Here is a 19,330-nt window from a genome sequence, read left to right on the forward strand (position 1 = left end):
CTGATTTTATTCTACGACCAACAGGATAACACAGCAATTATGTGCACATTTTGAAAATCTGATACTTGCTGGAAAGGCTATGTAATATTTTACATTCCTCTGTACCTTCACCAACACTGAATATTATCATCTTACCAATTTGTTAGTTTTAACTTGTCCACATTACATTTTTTTTCACATTTATTGCCCATGTTTGTATCTGTTATGGACTTAACGCTTGTGTCCCCCCGAAATTCATATGTTGAAATCCTAACCCCCCAATTAGGAGGTGAAGCTTTGGGAGATAATTAGGGCATGAGGGCAGACCTTTCGTGAACAGAGCTGGAGCCCTTGTAAAAAGAGACAGCAGAGAGCTTGCTTCGACTCTCTGCCATGAAGGACACATGAAGACAGCCATCTACAAGCCAGGAAGAAGGCCTTCACCAGATACTAAATCTGCCAAAACCTTGGTCTCAGACTTCTCAGCCTCCAGAACTGTGGAAAATAAATGCTTGTTGTTTAAGCCCCCAGCCTGCAGTAATTTAGCATAGCAGCCCAAGCTGACTAAGAGATTGCCCTTGCCCATTTCCTACTGGGATTTTGTCTTTTTTTTAAGCTAAATTTAAGACTTACTACCTTTTTAATATTTTTTTCCTGTTTGCCTTTTAATTATATGTCAAAACATTATATACATAAGCAACCTTTTCTTTTAGGGATTCTGCTATAAAGGTATTTTCTCCTCCCAATATTATATAAGTATTCATCTATATTTTTTATTAGTAATTTCATGGTTGAACTGCTCGTATTCAATCATGATGTTTTGACTGACATCTATAAACAGAAACCTAATTTTACTTTTCAAAGGGTTAACCAGTTACCCTTGAAATGTCACCTTTAACACTGGAAGTAAAATACTTAGAGAATAATTCATGGACTCTTCTTAATTTTATATTTTGTTCTATTATCTAATCATATATTACTGTACCAGTACCATATATTACTTTAAAATACATATCATGTGAGATAAAAGTTCTTCCATAGTAAGCTCTCCTATCCTCATTTATTCAATTTTAAGCTACCCTATAAGAGACTTACTCCTTTCTTAAGAAATACTGAATTAACTTTCACAGGGATTTTTAAATAAACTAAAAATAAGGTTTCAGACTACCTGAGAACTAGAAGATATCCATCTGGAATGGAAAGAGGTGAAAATGACCTTGAAGACTTTAGCAACCCAAAAAACTACTAAAATTTACATAGATTTTTGCATGTAATGGGTACATTATGGAAGAGTTTGAATAAATAGCCCATAAGACAGTTTACCATAATTGACCTTTTATTTTAAAAAATTACAGGGAGCAATTTCCAGAATCTTATTTTATAAAAGTACTGCCTATATCAAACATTTTATATCACTATTAATTCCATTGAAGAGCTGCCTTTTTTTTTTAAGGTACTAATTCCAATCGAGGGGATATGCCCTTAAAATAGAAAGTTTCCATTTATTCAAATGTCAAAATTAAGATTATTGAGAAGTTTATTGCTTTATGGCTGGGCAAGATGCTACTAGCACATTTTAGGTAAATAATATTCTTTGTTAAAAACTATGAGGTCATTCTGTTTAAAACTTTCAGGATAATTCACAGAAAATAGATATATGTATTCAAATTATATATTGAAGGGCTGAGATATTAGCTAGACATTTATATGTGAAGCAGCTCTTTAAAGAAGACACACAAACAGGTCTGTCTTGGTATAATATACATAATTGAAATTAATAAAACCTGGAAGACCAATATTACGCTATGTTCTGTTAAGATCTTTAAAAAAAAATCACACATTTAGTAGTCCATTTGTGCTTAAAATATTCATATGCATGAGAAGCTTAAAGAAGAAAAAAACACCTCTATACATGATGATGAAAAGAAAGTAATAAATTTTTTTGAAATTGCACTGTTATTTAAAACACTTTCCTAAATTCAGACCCTCCTTTGCAACTGGCACAGTTTTTCAGGTCTAATTGGCAACCTGGGGAGGCCCCTCTGGTATTAGTGAAGTAAAGAAGGTGGTGATAAAAGACCAAGCTGATGCCATTAATCCAGGCCTTTGAATTGCACTGGCATCTTCACCTGCATCTTCTCCACTCTCATCTTCAAGCCCATCATCCATAAGACGCTCCTTTCAAACGAAAGAAGAAACATATTCCTAAGTGATCTGAACAGCTACCATTAACTCATGACAGAAAAGGAGAGAGCTAGATTCTTCCCAAAGGAGGAATATGAGCATATAATAAGGAAGCGGAACTTCATGGTCATTAGAAATCTTCATTAAATCCAAAATTGATAAATTCCTCATTCAAGTTCAAAGGGATAACTGCCAGTTTAATACGATAAATTCTCACTGTGTGCATAATTTTCTTTTTAGACTATTTTTGGGAAGAATGATATTAGTTCTTTCCACTTAATTCTAATATATGACTGACAGTATTATAAGTTCTCCTAGATGAAACCACACATTTACATGTTAACTTTTCTTCAATACTGTGGAATACCCCAAGAGTCTTTTGTTATGTTGGTCTCATACAGTGCTGAAGAAACATCTATATTTAAAGTATACGAAAACCTCATTAGCATACCATTTCTTCAAGTTCTAGATTGTTTGCATTCTGCACATCATTGTTGACTTCGGCATTATTGTTGGGAGCCTGTTGCTGACCTCCTTCTTGCCTAAAAGGAAACCATCCAGCTTGGTGTCTGCTCAGTAAAATAAAGAGAAAAGAAAATAAGTCACAACTGTTTTTATTTGTAACACTATCAAACATTAGTGTCCTACAAGAGAAAAATGATTAGAACTATGATAAATGAAAAGACCAAACCTCCTACTTCAGGCCAAGAACTACCCCTCTCAAAGCAGTGACAGGAAAACAGGAATCAATTGAAGTCTAAAGTTTATCATGAGCTTAACTGACTCTATGCTAGATATTAAGACAAATCAGGAGTCATAAAATCATTTTTTGATATTTTTCAAAATGAAATTCAACTAGATATTTGTTTGCCTCTTGGGAAAAAGGGGGGGCAAGGGACAGTTAGTCTGCTTATGAAAAAAAATCTGACCTATACCTATAGGACTTACTATTGATAACTATAATTAATTAAAAAGCATATCCTCTGCAAGACTGCATCATACACACCTCAAGTTTTAAGTAATTGATAGAGCATGTCTAACTGAACTAACAATTTTTATAAAAGACAGTAAAGGAAAAAATCTGCTCCTAGACAATTCTGATAAATGTTCTTACGTTACATAACCTGCTTTGCTTCTGATGCCAGATATCTGAAGACCAACATTCATACTCCTTGACGCAGCATTCACAACAGACTACCACATGCCAGATTCCGTGCTGAACAGTTTTAGAAAGTAATTAAAAGAAACCACACAAAGTGAATGAACATCACTCACAAATAAACCAGTAGCATGGCTCCCATTACCATGATAAACCGACTAAAAGAAGAATAGAAGTACACAATGCTAAGGAGAATTGCAGCTCGTGAGAACGTGTACATCCAGTCTAGCCAGTCTCGACTGAAGTCTTCTTCGTTTAGCACTGGACCTCCCTGTGCATTCATTTGAACATTCTCATTCATGGGTCGATTTTCTTGGGCCACTAGGTTTGGAGCTGGTGGGGGTTCTTCTCCAGGAACGTGTGCCAGATTTAGAGGCTGTGAAGCAGCAGGCTGGGCTGGGTTGGCATTTGATGTGGCCTGAGCTGAAACTGCAGCTTGACTGAAATATTCACCAAAATAAATATTAAAAAAAAACAAAAACATTTATATACTATATTTTTCAAAACTTCCTGGGAAGTCATATGTATTTGTCATAAACCTAATATAGAATATCACAACTCCCGCACCTCATTTCCTAGGTAAGCATAATTCCCAGTGGAAAAGTGGGGCCAACATGGATGGCAGGAGTAGCTCAGGAAAGGATGTTCTCCCAGCCTGGTAGTCTAGGTTAGCAGGGGAGAGGTGGAAGAGATAAGAACAGCCATGTGATCACTACTGTTTCTCTCTTGCACTAAATTATAAGGTAATGACAGATCTTTTTCCAAAACTTTTCACTAATGGCCTCTTTTGCTCTTCTACAGAGGATAAATGACCCCCACACCCACCACCTGTTCCTTAGACCCGTGTTTTGAAAGATTTGTCTAAAAAAGTACATTAATCAGGGCTTCCCTGGTGGCACAGTGGTTGAGAGTCCGCCTGCCGATGCAGGGAACATGGGTTCGTGCCCCGGTCCGGGAAGATCCCACATGCCGCGGAGCAGCTGGGACCGTGAGCCATGGCCGCTGAGCCTGCGCATCTGGAGCCTGTGCTCCACAACAGTGAGAGGCCCGCGTACCGCAAAAAAAAAAAAAAAAAAAAGGACATTAATCATTACCCTGTGTGTCCACTCTAAGTGATAAATTATTTGTATTAGTATTTTAAAATATTAACAAGATCCAGGTAACAATCCCTCAACCCCAATCCTGACTTTTGGGAACTCCATCTGGAGAACACTGGTGTAGGTCCTTATCAAGTTATGAAGAACTGTGGTCCTGAAGTTTGCTTATAATTTGATTGCTTAAAAGTCAGAATAAATTTTCCTTTAAAAGACTCCCAGTAAAATGATAATATATCTGAAATTTGCTTTAAATTATTTAGCAAAGGGGGGAAAGTTGTAGAACCAGACTGTCATGAATTGATAAATGTTGAAAAGCTGGGTGATGAGAACACAGGGATTCATTTCACTCTTCTATCTTTTTATATGTTGAAATTTTTCTACAATAAAGTTTTAAAATCAAGATAGCAAAATAAAATAAAATAGAAGTTTTCTAGGCTACAAAAGCCTATATTTAAGCCAGTTATCTAATACATTGTATATGTAGAGGGTTCTTTCATTTCCAAAACACTTCCTATCTCATGGACATTCTGATTCATAGGTGAGTTATTTAATTAAATGTGAAAACTTGAGGCTCAGAAGTTAAATGATGTACATAAGGTTATATGATTCAGTAGCAAACTGCGATAAGCCCCAATTATCTTACACAGTTCTTTTGAGGTTATAAACAAGACAAGGGGTGTAAAGCATCTAGTGGAGTACTAAGGACAAAGCAGTCACTCAAATGATAACCATTACTATGGCGACAGGTAAGGTATAAAGAGGCTTCCTGGAGCCAAGGGGTTATACGGGAGAGCATTAGGATATGAAGTTAATAAAGCAGGTAGCTTCCTGGGGTAAGCTCTAGAGGAAGGATAAGGATACAGACTTCACACTGTAGGCAAGAGAGCCATCAGATGTTTTAGGGGATGGAGAATGACAGACTCAATTATGTGTTACGCAAATTAACCTGGCAGTAGTACAATGAAATATAGTAAAGAGCCTAAAAGGAGAAAAAGCGATTGCAGTAAAGTGGGTCTAATATTAGAAAAGATCTTCACAAAATATTGAAAGTAAGATATAGGGAAGGACAGAAGCTAGAAACAACATACTAACTCATCTTGGTAAGTTGTTGGATTCAGGGATAACAGAAGCCAGAATCAAAACTGACTAAGGCTAAGAGCTTGGAGGATGATTAAGAAGAGACAGTATCACTGACAAGGAAGTCAAGAAGGAAAATGCACTTAAGAGGATGGTGCAGTTAAATTTCAGACATACTGCATTTAAGGGAAAGGCAAATTTCTCTATGGAAATCTCCAACAATTAAGTGGAGACACAAGAGGAGGCACAGAAGATGAAGAACGGGAGTCATCACAGAGAGCTAACAACTAAGGCCACGGAAAAAGGAAATCCAAGATGACTGGCCCAGGACTGAATCCTATCTTCCCTACCAGACTGAGTATCACAAGGCACATGGCAGGTATACAAATACCTAACTGAACAAGAAATGTTACCATTTAGAAAAAGGGAAAAAACAAACGACACAAAATGAGTGATCAGAAAGAGAAAAAGAATGAAGAGGATGACAGAATCACAGAAACAAGGACAGGAAAACATTAAAGAGAAGCTAGAAATGTTAAATGAACACACAGGAAGTCCAGAAGAAAGAAAACCGAGAAACTGTATTTGGTACTAAGATTGTTCCATGCTGATCAGAAGCAAGACTTACTAAAATACCAACAGTCCAGAGAGCATATTAGCCACAACTGAGCCCTACATCAGTATGAGCCTCCCTGACATACGATTCTTTCTATTCCCTTTCTTATTCGACATCCTACCTTCACGTAGATTTGCTGCCTTCCAGTGTAAGTTTTCTCCTCTTAAATAGATAAAATGTTCTATTAAAGAAAGCACCTGAATACTGCTAAATATAATTAGGGGAGAGACAGAGAAGCAGAGAATAGGTTTAGTTGATGTGAACAAGATGTGAACCCTTTTTCCTTTAGCCAAATACTTTAAAATAATTTTTAAAAACCAATGAAACACATCAGTAAATGAAATCCCAAATCAACTTACTTAGAATCAAAAAGAAAATAAAGCAAATAACACAATGAGTAAAAAGATAAACTCAAATTAACTTACTATTGCATATAATACTGATGCGCATACATCTGTTGCCACCATAGCATCTGCAGTGGGCTGAAAGCGGGATACACTGGGAATCCAGCCGGAACAGCCTGCCCAGGAAGCTGGTTGTCTACATTTCTAAAATCGAATAATAAAGAAATGTCTTTTAATGCTCCAGAAGAAGTTGAAAGCATTTCTCTACATTTTTATTTCTGAACTACAAGTAATCCATTGACAAACGTATTAAATCTTAATGAAAAATACTTATTTTCAGCATTCCTCAAGTAAGACATTATAGCTTATGTAAGATGACCCTGACCCCAAGTATACAGAACAAGTAACATCACAGCCCAATTTTAATGGAAAAATAAAGCAAATGTGCGGCCAGATTAAACATCTGCTATCTTCTCATTTCAGCACAGAAGTCAAAAAATACTTTCATTACATTTTTAGTACATTCTTCTTGAGAACCAAAAACCCTAAACTTGGGGGAATTAGCAAAAGGATATTTTACATTAGTTATAAAATATTATTTAAAACATAGCACCTATCAACTGTAAAATAATAAATGAACATTATTAAAATCTGTAAAATATTTTTTAGTTAAATAACCAAGATTAGCAGACATATTTATACATGCATTCCTAAAGTAGATTAAAATTCTATTAATTCAGTAAAATTTGTGGGTGGTCACATTTAACTTTTCTTTTTTTTTTTTTTTTTAGAAGCCCACATTTAACTTTTCTATGCCTCAGTTTTCTCATCTCTAAAATGGGGCTAATAATAGAATCTTCCTCACAGGGTTGCTAGTCTGTACTCAGTAAATGTTAGCTATTTTTATTTTTACTCTCCCCTACCACTAACTCTGAATATGACTTCAAAGTGTGTAATGTGAGGTTTGCAGAAATTCGCATACCTCAAGACAACTACAGGGATAAACATATAAGTAACTGCAGAATTTGTGAATTTTGTAATTCTCCTTTTCTTCCTATTACTTGAATTTTATCTTAGCTAATATTAGTTTGATCTATCCAGAGTGAGACAAGAATAATTAACAAATTCATGAACTTTAATTTTATATTCTAAAGACTGTTAACATACAATTAGTAAAATTTGATTATAGAAACCTAATTTAGAAGAGCTTGGGAGGCTAAGACTTATCAACAAACTGTACTAAAGGCAACTTGGTGCTAGATTAAGGCATCAACTCTCCTGCATGTAACCTGATATTTCCTCATCCTTGGAGGAATAATAGGAGCCATACAGTGGCTCCCATCCTCAGAAGATCCTCCTGCCTCCTGAATGCAGCCCTCCCCACTACTTCCCAAGCTTTCCCACATACTGAATGAAGAAGGAAAAGCAGAGAATCCTCCATGAGAGTTCCTCCCAGCTCTTGATAAACAAGTCCTGTATAAGAAGAGGAAAAGAACCTTACCCCACCTATACATTTAAAAAGATATCAATTAGTGATCAAATCTGGAGAGAAAGCCATACCACTGGAGCAGAGACGTATTATAAAACATTTATATAAATGTTTTGGCATTTGTATAAATGCTGTTAGCATTTCCCCCAGTGAACTGATGCATCTGAGCAAAATGAAAACTATCTAAATCAAGTATTAGCCATAATATTAGTCAGTATCTAGGTATATATTTAAATTTTCTTAGTATTTCCAACTAAGAAAAAACTCATCCCCCTAAAAGTAGAACTCAACCGATCTCTACCACTAAGAGGAAATATAACCTCACACAAGTCCATTACTTCAACTGTTAAATGTGAAGACTGGACTTTGTCACTGTTTTTAAAGGTCAAGGGAAGAAAAGGCCACTAACAATCACTTAGAAAAAATTACTATAGCTTCCCACCTCACCTTCCTGCAGCCAAAAACATAAATGTGATCACTGAAACTATGTTGTCAAGAAAATAAATTAATAAATTCCCCTAGATGATTCCCATATGCTTCTTCCCTTTCTCACCAATAAGTTAAAAACTACTGGACTGTATAATTGCTAAGGTACATTCCAGGCCCAGGTTGGTATACTACAATTTTCCATTGTGTTAATTATCCTTCAGACAAGATGTTATATATTTGGTACTCTACAGAAAACAAGAAAAAAGAGTTTATTTGATATGAAATTATAAAGTTACTGTTAAAGCACATAATAATAGAGTAGTGAAACATATTACATAAGAATTTAATATATTCTAGAGGATGCATCGTTAAATAACACAATAGAGAATTATTATTTGGAGCTGGGAAAAGTGATGACCAAATTGGTGGTTGGGGGAAGGGAGTTTAAAGGTTCACCTCATTCCATATTCAAATGAGTTTCAAGTAGACTAAAATAAAGTATTGAGTTAAACCATAGAAAATCTAGATGCAATTAGAATTGACTATTTACCAAAACTATGGAAGGAGGAAGACTTTCCTAACTTATAAACAATAGAAGAAAGCACAAAAAAGATAACGTATTTGACAACATAAAATTTAAAGATACTGAGCTTAGAAAAAAAGTTTACAATAAATATTAGTTAGTATCTTTTCTATATAAAGAACTCATAGAAATTGAAATAATCATTAGGACACCAAATAAATGCAAATAAAATAAAGATAGGGATTTTTTATCTGCCAATATCCAGTGTTGGCAAGGGGTACAAGTGAAACCCAACTCTTTCATCGCCAGGAGGATAAATTGGAATAAGGCTTTAAAAAACAATTTCATAAAATTAAATACCTTTAAAAATGTTCACTTATACTCAACTGCCCAAGTAATTCTGATCCTGAGAATTAGCTTAAAGAAATATGAAATATGGAAAAAATTTTCACATGTCTGCCCTTTTAAGCCTTTGTACGTACTCATCCCTCTTAGGAGCCACACACTCAGCCTACTCCCACTCCCGGCCTCCTTTCCCCTAATAACAGAGAGAAACTGAAAACAAGGACAGTAGCTCATGATTGAAAAGAGAAAACCTTATCATAGCACTTATCAGCATGCTTACGTCACCTGTTTTTAATTCCAGTCCTATGAAGGCATTTATTCTCTGATCTATCTACTTTGACCTACTTCTACTTCTAGGAGTCTATCCTAAATATAAATGGCAAAAATCTGAAATGATATATGCACAAAGCTATTCATTACAACACTATTTGTAAAAGTAAAGATGGAAAATAACTCAAATATTCATCAATAGGAGAGTGGATTTCACAATTTATGCAGTCAGTGAATTGGTGTGCAGATGTAAAAAGGAATGAAAATCTCCATATCCTCCCACAGAATGACCTCCTGTATATTCTGTTATGTGATATTTTGTTAAAAAGCAAGGTGCAGAATATGTATAATATGCTATCTTTCATGTTAGAATGAAAAGGATATATTTATATGTGTGTATACACATTGTGTGTACGTGTGTGTATACACACTTTCTTAAATTTTCACTATGAAACAGTGGAAGGATAAACCAAAACCAAAAAGTCATAAAAGTAGTTACGTATTATATTATGGGGAGAGAGAGAACAGGAAAAGGGAATAAAACGAAAGCAGGGCTCTTAATGTATCTTGTTTTATAGATTTGAGGCTGGAACCATAGAAATGTTTTATGCAATTAAGAAAAAAGCTAAATCAAAAAGAAAAAATAACAAGACATAAAAAAATTTCAAAGATATGGAAACAAATGAACTCGTGTATCAAGTCTGCAGCACATCACACAGAGAAGATTTATTCTACTGACTTCAAAACATAGTATTTTAACTGCAATAGGATAAATTCTAAAGACAAAAAAGAACCATACTTGGGGGAAGGGAAACACTCAACTCCAATCCCGTCCGCCCATCCTGTCCACCTAAGGGGAAGGAATACTGAGAAGCACCAAGTAGGTTAGGCTCTGATAAACCCTAGCATGTGATGTTCTGGTAAAATCGTTTCTCCTGAGGGCAGACCTTGTTAAGAAGAACAGAATGGTCTGGCGTTATTTCAAAATCATTTTCTTTTCTCCTCTGCTTGCTAGAAACACGAAGGAATTCCTCTCTGGTATTTACTGTGAGGACCTGGTCAAGCTCTTAGAAGCATCTCAAGTCTTACATTCAAGTCAAATTCATTTTGAGGTAACTTTTTTTTTTTTTTGGCCATGCCCCACAGCTTGCAGGATCTTAGTTCCCCGACCAGGGATTGAACCTGTGCTCTCGGCAGTGAAAGCACAGAGTCCTAACCACTGGACTGCCAAGGAATTCCCATTTTGAGTTAATTTTTAAGTATGGTATAAAACAGTAGCCTAGATTCATTCTTTTGCATGTGGCTGTTCAGTTTTCCCAACACCATTTATTGAAGAGACTGTCTTTTCCTCATTATATATTATTGCCTCCTTTGTCATAAATTAATTGACTATATATGTATGGGTTTATTTCTGGGTTCTCTATTCTGTTCCATTGATCTATGTGTCTGTTTTTATGCCAATACCATATTGTTTTAATTACTGTTACTTTATAGTATGGTTTGAAATCAGGAAGTGTGATGCCTTTAGCTTTGCTCTTCTTTCTCAAGATTGCTTTGGCTATTTGAGGTCTTTTGTGGTTCCACACAAACTTTAGGATTGTTTGTTTTATTTCTGTGAAAAATATCATTTGGAATAATGATAGGGATTGACTGAATCTACAGATTGCTTTGAGTAGTATGGACATTTTAACAACACTAATTCTTCTAATCCATGAGCATGGAATATCTTTCCATTTATTTGTGTCTTCAATTTCTTTCATCATTGTCTTATACTTTTCAGTGCATGGCTCTTTCACCTCCTTGGCTAAACTTACTGCTAATACAGACTTTAAATGTTGTAGATTTATATTTGATCTGGAACTATGTCCAGGCTACACTATGCTTTTTTAAAAGGTTTATAAAATAAAATAGTATGGTATTTCTATTTAAAAAGCATACTTAGAAAATTATTTGGAAGGAAACTACAAAAATGTTAGCAACAGTTATTTCTGGGTGGTGGGTTATAAGCGATTTTTACTATTAAAAAATCGGATAACACAGAAGGGTACAATGAGTAGGTTTTCAGTTTTAGTAATTATAAAACAAGGTTGTTACTATTTCGGGGGGGGGAATTGAGTGTACAAAACAGTGGGTATTCTATAAACCAGTCAGCAGTTTTTGGAGTTAAATAAATATGACAGCACAGCACACTGAGTCCAAAACAGTCAGTCAAGATTTATAAATGTGCCATTATAAATGGATAGCCAATGTGGTGATATACATGTACTGTTTGGTCTTCTCATGTTTCCTCAAGATCTTGATGGGCAAATTATCACCTGCATTACAGCTTCTTAAAAAGTGAGGTTCCCAGAATGCTGTTAAGTTGGCAGATTCCTAAGCACTACCCTAAACCTAGTGATTCAAAAACTCAGGGAGTAGGGATCACAATTTAGCAATTTTAACAAGTTCACTAAAGATTGAGAGTACTAACCTACATGGTGGAAAACACATGTGACTAGTTAAACATAAGCTGTACTGAAGTCTAAAAAAGGTGTGCAGAGATTATATTTTGTTGGTGAGTTCTTCAAGGTCACTAAATTACTGCTCTTGTACATTTAAGGCTAAGGCTATGTTCAATAAAATTTACTTAAGGACAGATGTAAAGTCTTCATTAGTAAAAAATTACAACTATAAGATGAAATTAAATCACGTTCATTGTTGAACTGAATAACCTATTTACTGAACTTTCACTTAAATTGTTTTGTAAATCACAAAGTGCTCTTTCCAAATATAGATTCATTTTCCAGCACCTAGCACTGGCATTCGTTCAAATGTTCAGTGTATCAGACTCACAGATGACTATAAATCTGTTTGCTGAATGAATGTACAACATTCATTTATAAATATGAATGAATTTATAAATAACTGCTAACACATCAGTAAACACTTTACATACATGAACTCTTAAGCCACACAGAAATCCTGTATGATAAGTACCGTTATCTCCAGATCATGAGCAAACTGAAACAAAGTAGAGAAGAGACTTGCCCAAGTTAGTCAGTGGTTAGGGCCAGGATTCAAACCAAGGCAGGCTGGCTCCTGAATCTGTACATCCACTAAGCTATACTGCCCTCCTGATTTAAAACATTATTCATCTAGTAATAGATTCCCTAAGTGAAGCTCAAATCTTTAAGGATTTTATTGCTTATCATCTTAATACTCATTTTTAGCAAAATAAACACTATTTCAGATTTTTCTAATCTGTTTTATATACTTCTAAGAGCTAAACGCCTTTGTCTCCAAAGTTTGTTGATTTTCTCAACAGCCTAAAGAAATTATTAATCTTTTCCCAAGATAACCATGGTCTTATTCTGAAGATACGCAACTTTACATACTTTGTTTTGTTTATTACAAGATATACTCACTGTTAAGTATGAGAAAGAGTTAAAAATCTTATTGTGCAGAGATAACTATTATTAACATGTCATTGCATATTCTTCCAGGTTTATTATATCCATAATTTTCTCACTTTCTATCACTACCACCGTATTTGGTAAAATATTAGTAATATCACTCTGTATAAATTAAGAGGAACTGAACTGTCTTACTCTGCAAAAAAGACAGGAAAGGAATCACTGTCATAAGATAGAAAGTATTTTAAGCCATTATTCTATAATGTAAACCGTGACAACACTGTTTTTTATAAATAACTAAATTTTGGTTTGTAATAATCATTTTCTGAAAACAAAAATATTGATAGTTTCATAGGATGCTTCATAAAAGTCTACAATCAGCCTCATCTAAACACTTATTTTTAGAAGAAAAACTCAAGAATATGAGACAGATGAGTCTTTTAAATATTTTGCTATATACTCCGCTTTGTTTTTCTGCATTAAGAATTGAATTAAGCTTAAAGTTCTAAGTAGAAAGTACCTGTATGTTATTACATCCTGTTTGGCATAACAATCAGTGGCTACTCCTTGGTTATATCACTTACTACCATTCTGAGGAGTCCTAGCCATTTCCTTATTTCCAGCCTCACCATCATGGATCTGGAGCACTGTCACACACTGCGGTCCCACAGCATGATATGCAACACAAAACAACTATCACTACCTATTATTCATGTTTCCTTTACTTCAAAAGTACTCTGGTTTCAGACATAACCCAGGTCTAAACTGTACTCTCCAAGATCCTCCTTTCTGAGCTGTCTGAAAGATATGCTGTGGCTGTCGACTGCATTCCCCCCTGGAACAGCCTAACCAAAGAGGCCTGCTGTAATTGTTAAATATAAGGTAGCCATAGCAAGCTTCTTGAGTAAACTCCTCCAAGAAAGACTCTGGATAACATGCAATGGTTAGCATACCTTCATAATACATCACAGTTTTATTCTACCTCAGTTGTTACCTGGCTGATCATAAACACCAGTGGAAGTTTTTAAAAGCATATTATTGGGCCCTATACTCTTCCAAGAACACTCTTATTCACCCATCTGCTCCCCAGAAGACTAATTTGCATAGACCTATAGTGAGACTGAGTAAAAACAAAAATTTTAGTTACCTAGATCCTTGTTATTCAAAGTATGTTCTAAGCATCAGAAGCATCAGCATCACAGGGGAGCTTGCTGGAAATACAGAATCTCAGGCCCCATAAGACCTACTGAATCAGAACCAGCATCTTAATAAGATCTCCAGGTGATTAGCACAAACATTAAAGACTGAAAAGTACTGCCCTAGACAATTCTAATGTACAACCAGCTTTCAAAAGCACTGCTCCTGGGCTTCCCTGGTGGCACAGTGGTTAAGAATCTGCCTGCCAATGCAGGGGACATGGGTTTGAGCCCGAGTCCGGGAAGATCCCACATGCCACAGAACAACTAAGCCCGTGCGCTACATCTACTAAGCCTGCACTCTAGAGCCTGCGGGCCACAACTACTGAGCCCTCACACCTAGAGTCCATGCTCCACAACAAAAGAAGCCACTGCAATAAGAAGCCCATGCACTGCAACGAAGAGTAGCACCCGCTCGCCTAAACTAGAGAAAAGCCCACGTGCAGCAACAAAGACCCAGCACAGCCAAAAATAAAATAAATAAATTAAAAAAAACAAAACACCATTCACTTAAAAAAAAAAAAAAAAAAGCACTGCTCCTGGGAATTCCCTGGCGGTCCAGTGGTTAGGACTCCATGCTCTCACTGCAGAGGGCCCGGGGTTTAGTTCCTGATCAGTGAACTAAAATCCCACAAACCGTGTGAGACAGCAAAAAACAAAACAAAACAAAACAAAACACTGCTCCACCTAACCCTCTAATTCTCAAAACATATAATTAGGTATATGAGTAAATTTCAAACGTACTTTGATTACTGAAGGGGGCTACCATGAAAGTCTGGAGTCACAGATTTTTAAGAGGCCCACAGCTATCAGTTTCACTCACCCTTGCATTACATATGGGAACTGATGACTCTGTGCTGGGTCGGTTTGTGCTTGTGGAAGGGTTCGTTGCCTCAATCCTTCTGAGGACGAACTGGTAGCTAAAGACAAGGTTTCTTGACTGGATGATGGAGTTGATGATCCTGACAGATCTGAACTCTACAAACAAAAATGTAATTATTTTTTCAAGGAGATTTAATTCATTACAATCACAATATTATAGACACATTGCTAAAAATGTACTTATTAAATCCCTCTGCAAAGAGTGAATTTCAGAAATTTACTAATTTGACTCCTGTGCCCAGCTTAATAGGTAGATATTTTAATTCTTACGAGACTGAAGAGTTTAGAAAATCAAAATCACTTAATTACACATTAGTCCATTTCTCAACTATAAAGGGCTGAGTAGTAATTATATACAAAAAAATAGCACACAAAATTTGTGAAAATTAAATTCATACAAAGCTCTCTTCATGATGCTTAACACATAGGAAGTGTTTAATAAATGGTACTAATAACTGTGTCACTTAACAGTTACTATGAACTACTACTGTATAACAGCTACTGTATAACATGCTATTAGTAGTATACTCGTTTAAAATATTGAGGAACATGCTAGAATTTTGTGTTATCTCTGACATTAACAAGGAACATAACCTTAAAATTCACTTAACCCCTGAGTCTCAGCTTTCCTATAAAAAATGAGATTGAACTAGATTTTCAAGATTTCTTTCAGTTGCAAAATTCTATTAGTTTATAGATACTACCAACAAATATTGTTTTTTTACAACATGAACAAGATACCAAACAGGATTTTAAAATTCTCATGCTTCAGTGATGTCAGTAACTCACAGATTCAATAACCTCAAACAATATAATCTCTTGAAGACCACCTCAATTTGCTACTGCTTGAAAATAGTTTGTCAAGTGTTTTATGTAAATTTAAAACACAATTACATTTTATATAAATTCCCCACTTTAAAAAGCTGGGTACAAAATAATTTCAACATCCTTCCAAGTTCACTAAAATTGCATTTACCTGTACTGCCTTCCTATTTACAGCATGTCTTTTTGCCTCTCTACCTTCCTTAGTCCTGCCATGTGAAAGGGCCCAAGGACACACTGGTCTTTTGCAAAACTAACAAAAGCTTTAAGATGTTATTCCACACCACACAGACACCAGAAACCTTACTAGGGAGCCTGATTGTTAGGCACATGACCTGGAAAGTGTTCTTTTTTGGCATGATTTCTTGTTAAAGGGACCATCAAAATATGGTGTTCATTAAAAAATTAATAGAAGAAAGGCCTAGCCATTTGGCAGCACAGCCTAATTTCTCTAGAACTAATTACTTCTGGCCTTATTGGATAACTCTTTCATGAACAGATTTTTAAGACATTTTCAAGTCCCACTGAAATTTATCTGCCATAAAAAATTAAGAGGAATTCAACTTAATTCTCCTTTGTTACTTTTTAGATTTTTATAACACACCTTAAAAAAACTGAATATATATACTAATGACATGAAATCATGAACGAGGAACCACTAGAAAAGTGAGAAGGTTCTTTGTCAACAAAAACAGGAGCAACACAACTGTGTCCAAAGACTATACACAGAACTCTATGCCAATGCCAGGGTTTTGTCCCTTCTTATGCAAGGTAGGAAACATAGAAAGACCCTTAGGTTAATTGACAAAACATATCTCAATTTAATGTAAGCTAAACTCCCATGGCTGGTACTAGAAAATACCATTGAGGCTATGCTAATTAAATACAGCAACTAGAAGATCTAGTTTCTTAAAGAAGCAGTTAACTGGCAGTATCTGTATCACCCATGCCATTCATCCCCTCCTTAAAGTTTTGGCTAGATTCTTGGCAAGAAGGAAAGTACACTTAGCAGTACAAAAGTTCCCTGCCCAGGAAGTTTTAAGCAAGCTTCCACTCATCCAGTCCTTTTCTTTCACCTCCAAAAGTGTCACATAAAGCTTTTACGGGAAACCAAAAATAATTTAATATAAAAGATTTGAGACGGTGTCTCTAAAACTTGTAGACAATATCTAAGTTGAAAAGTTCAACTAGTTTTTAAAATTTCCAAAACAGTTTTAAGCAGATGGAAAAATAAGAAGGGAGAAATGAATACTCAAGTCTGAAAGAACTGAGTAGGTTAAGTAATTATTCCTCCCACAGTTGGAATATAGGCTCAAATGCAATTATTTTAAAAAACAAAGTTCTTGACTAAGCAATCTACCAAGAAGATTTAGCAAACTTAAAGTTTAAATAATTTAATCTACCTTGATTAAATATACTATATCAAATACTTTAAATATTTCTGAAATACTCGCCCTAGAGTTTATATTATATAACCATATCATAATTGTTTTTTGAGTATTTCAGTAATTAAACCCCTGAAGATTGGATCTATTACTGACCTGCCATATAGCAAATTATAACTCATGGGGAACAGGCTTCAGGGGATAACACTGTGTATTGGGTCTCTAAAAATGAAGTTTAAATGCTTAACTTGAGCTGTTCAAAACACAGTCTCACAACCCACAAGAGCGAATTGTTCTGTTTTCCACTTAGTTTTTAAAGGCAAAAAAGGATAATCAGAAAACTTCAACATTTACTCTGCCTAAAATAACTCACAGAATTGCTGCTGGATGTCAATGCTTCATGACTTTCTCTACTGGTGCTGGATTTTGGAGAACTGGGAGGAGTCCGCGAAGTACATACTAGATGAACCATATGATACTCATCTTGCTAAAATTAAAGAAGATTACATTTAAAGAGTAGTACTGGAAAATACACAGCTCAAAAATGTCAGTAGCTAAGCAGAAATACTTAATTCAGAACTTAAGTTCCTTCCTACCACAGCCATTTTATTAGTAATAAATTGCTGTCATTAGGACCCTTGTGAATTCAATATTTTGTCCATGCTTAGAAAATGGTCTCAATACTCAGGAATTGCTATATGAAAAAAATGATTATTTTGTATACCAAGCCGTTTTGAAGCAAACACTGCTGTAAAGTTGTGTCAGCACTATCTATTATTTCAATATAAAAACATCTAGCATGTTAATATCAGAACTGTGATAGTCACACTGAAGTTTAGGCCTACAAACTTTGAGTAGTGAAATGTTTTCATTATTTGAGACCTTACAGCAATAAAGAAACTCAAGTAACTTCACTATAATCTCATTTGTCTTAGTTTTAGCAATAGTGTTTTTTTTTAAGTCAAAAACTGTTTTTATCTATAACACTTATGCACAGACATAAAGCATATATTTGAACTATATTCTGTAAATATTCCAAATGTGTTGCCATAAATCTACAACTACGACTGAAGGAAAATGTTCTAAAAATGATTAGAATTGGCATTTTAGCTTAGCGATTTCATGAGTATATTTATAGTTAGGCATAAAGCAAGTAAATAAGATGGAGAAAGGAAAGAGAATAAAGGGGGGCAGAGAAGAACAAAGGATGGCTCAGCAATTTTAAAAAAGAAAGAAAAGGGACTTCCCCGGCAGTCCAGTGGTTAAGACTCCACCTTCCAATGCAGGGGGCGTGCGTTCAATCCCTGGTTGGGGAACTAAGATCCCACATGCAGCATGGTGCAGCCAAAATTTAAAAAAAAGAAAAAAAGCATGTGGGATCTTAGTTCCCAGACCAGGGATCGAACCCGTGCCCCCCTGCAGTGGAAGCGCAGAGTCTTAACCACTGGACCACCAGGGAAGTCCTGAGGCATTCTTCTTTTAAGTCTTCTGGTTGGAAATGATTTCTGGCAGCAAAAGCCTTTTTAAATGTATGCATGTGCAGCCTCTAGCTATACTTGGGTAAAATAATAAATATATATTTCAAAGAGCATATAGCAAAAAGGTTTTTAAGGATAAAAACAGGGAAAGAATGAAGAGGTGAAGCACAGAGGATTTGGGGGGTAGTGAAATATTCTGTACAATACTATAATGGTGGATACAGGTCATTTTTACATTTGTTAAAATCTACAGAATGTACACCACCAAGAGTGAACCCTAATGGAAACTATGGGTTTGGGGTGATAATGATGTCAATGTAGGCATCAACTGTAACTACTATACCACTCTGACGTGGATGTTCTTAGTGGGGGTAGCTGTGTATGTGTGGAGGCAGGAGGTATATGGGAAATCTCTATACCCTCTGCTCAATTTTGCTGTGAACCTAAAACTACTCTAAAAAACAAAGTCTAGGGGCTTCCCTGGTGGTGCAGTGGTTGAGAGTCTGCCTGCCGATGTAGGAGACACGGGCTCGTGCCCCAGTCCAGGAGGATCCCACATGCCACGGAGCGGCTAGGCCCGTGAGCCATGGCCGCTGAGCCTGTGCATCCGGAGCCTGTGCTCCGCAACGGGAGAGGCCGCAACAGTGAGAGGCCCGCGAACCA

General features: G+C 35.7%; 1 protein-coding gene across 3 annotated transcripts in view; it reads right to left on the reverse strand.

Moving 5' to 3' along the window:
• Positions 1–1,297: 1,297 nt before the first annotated feature.
• Positions 1,298–19,330, reverse strand: part of HERPUD2 (HERPUD family member 2) — a 40,693-nt gene continuing 22,660 nt past the window's right edge. For 2 of the 3 annotated variants that reach the window (XM_024750762.1, XM_024750765.1), the window contains 6 exons: positions 17,563–17,676; positions 14,924–15,078; positions 6,538–6,660; positions 3,439–3,762; positions 2,615–2,732; positions 1,298–2,157 (listed from right to left, as the gene is read on the reverse strand). In XM_024750762.1, coding sequence (XP_024606530.1) covers positions 1,996–2,157; positions 2,615–2,732; positions 3,439–3,762; positions 6,538–6,660; positions 14,924–15,078; positions 17,563–17,676 — 996 coding nt within the window. In that variant the 3' untranslated portion in view covers positions 1,298–1,995. The remainder of the gene's footprint in view (positions 2,158–2,614; positions 2,733–3,438; positions 3,763–6,537; positions 6,661–14,923; positions 15,079–17,562; positions 17,677–19,330) is intronic. The other variant, XM_024750763.1, reaches the window with a different exon arrangement.

This window comes from Neophocaena asiaeorientalis, unplaced genomic scaffold (assembly GCF_003031525.2).
Source record: "Neophocaena asiaeorientalis asiaeorientalis breed wild unplaced genomic scaffold, Neophocaena_asiaeorientalis_V1.1 scaffold164, whole genome shotgun sequence".
NCBI classification, from domain to species: Eukaryota; Metazoa; Chordata; class Mammalia; order Artiodactyla; family Phocoenidae; genus Neophocaena; species Neophocaena asiaeorientalis.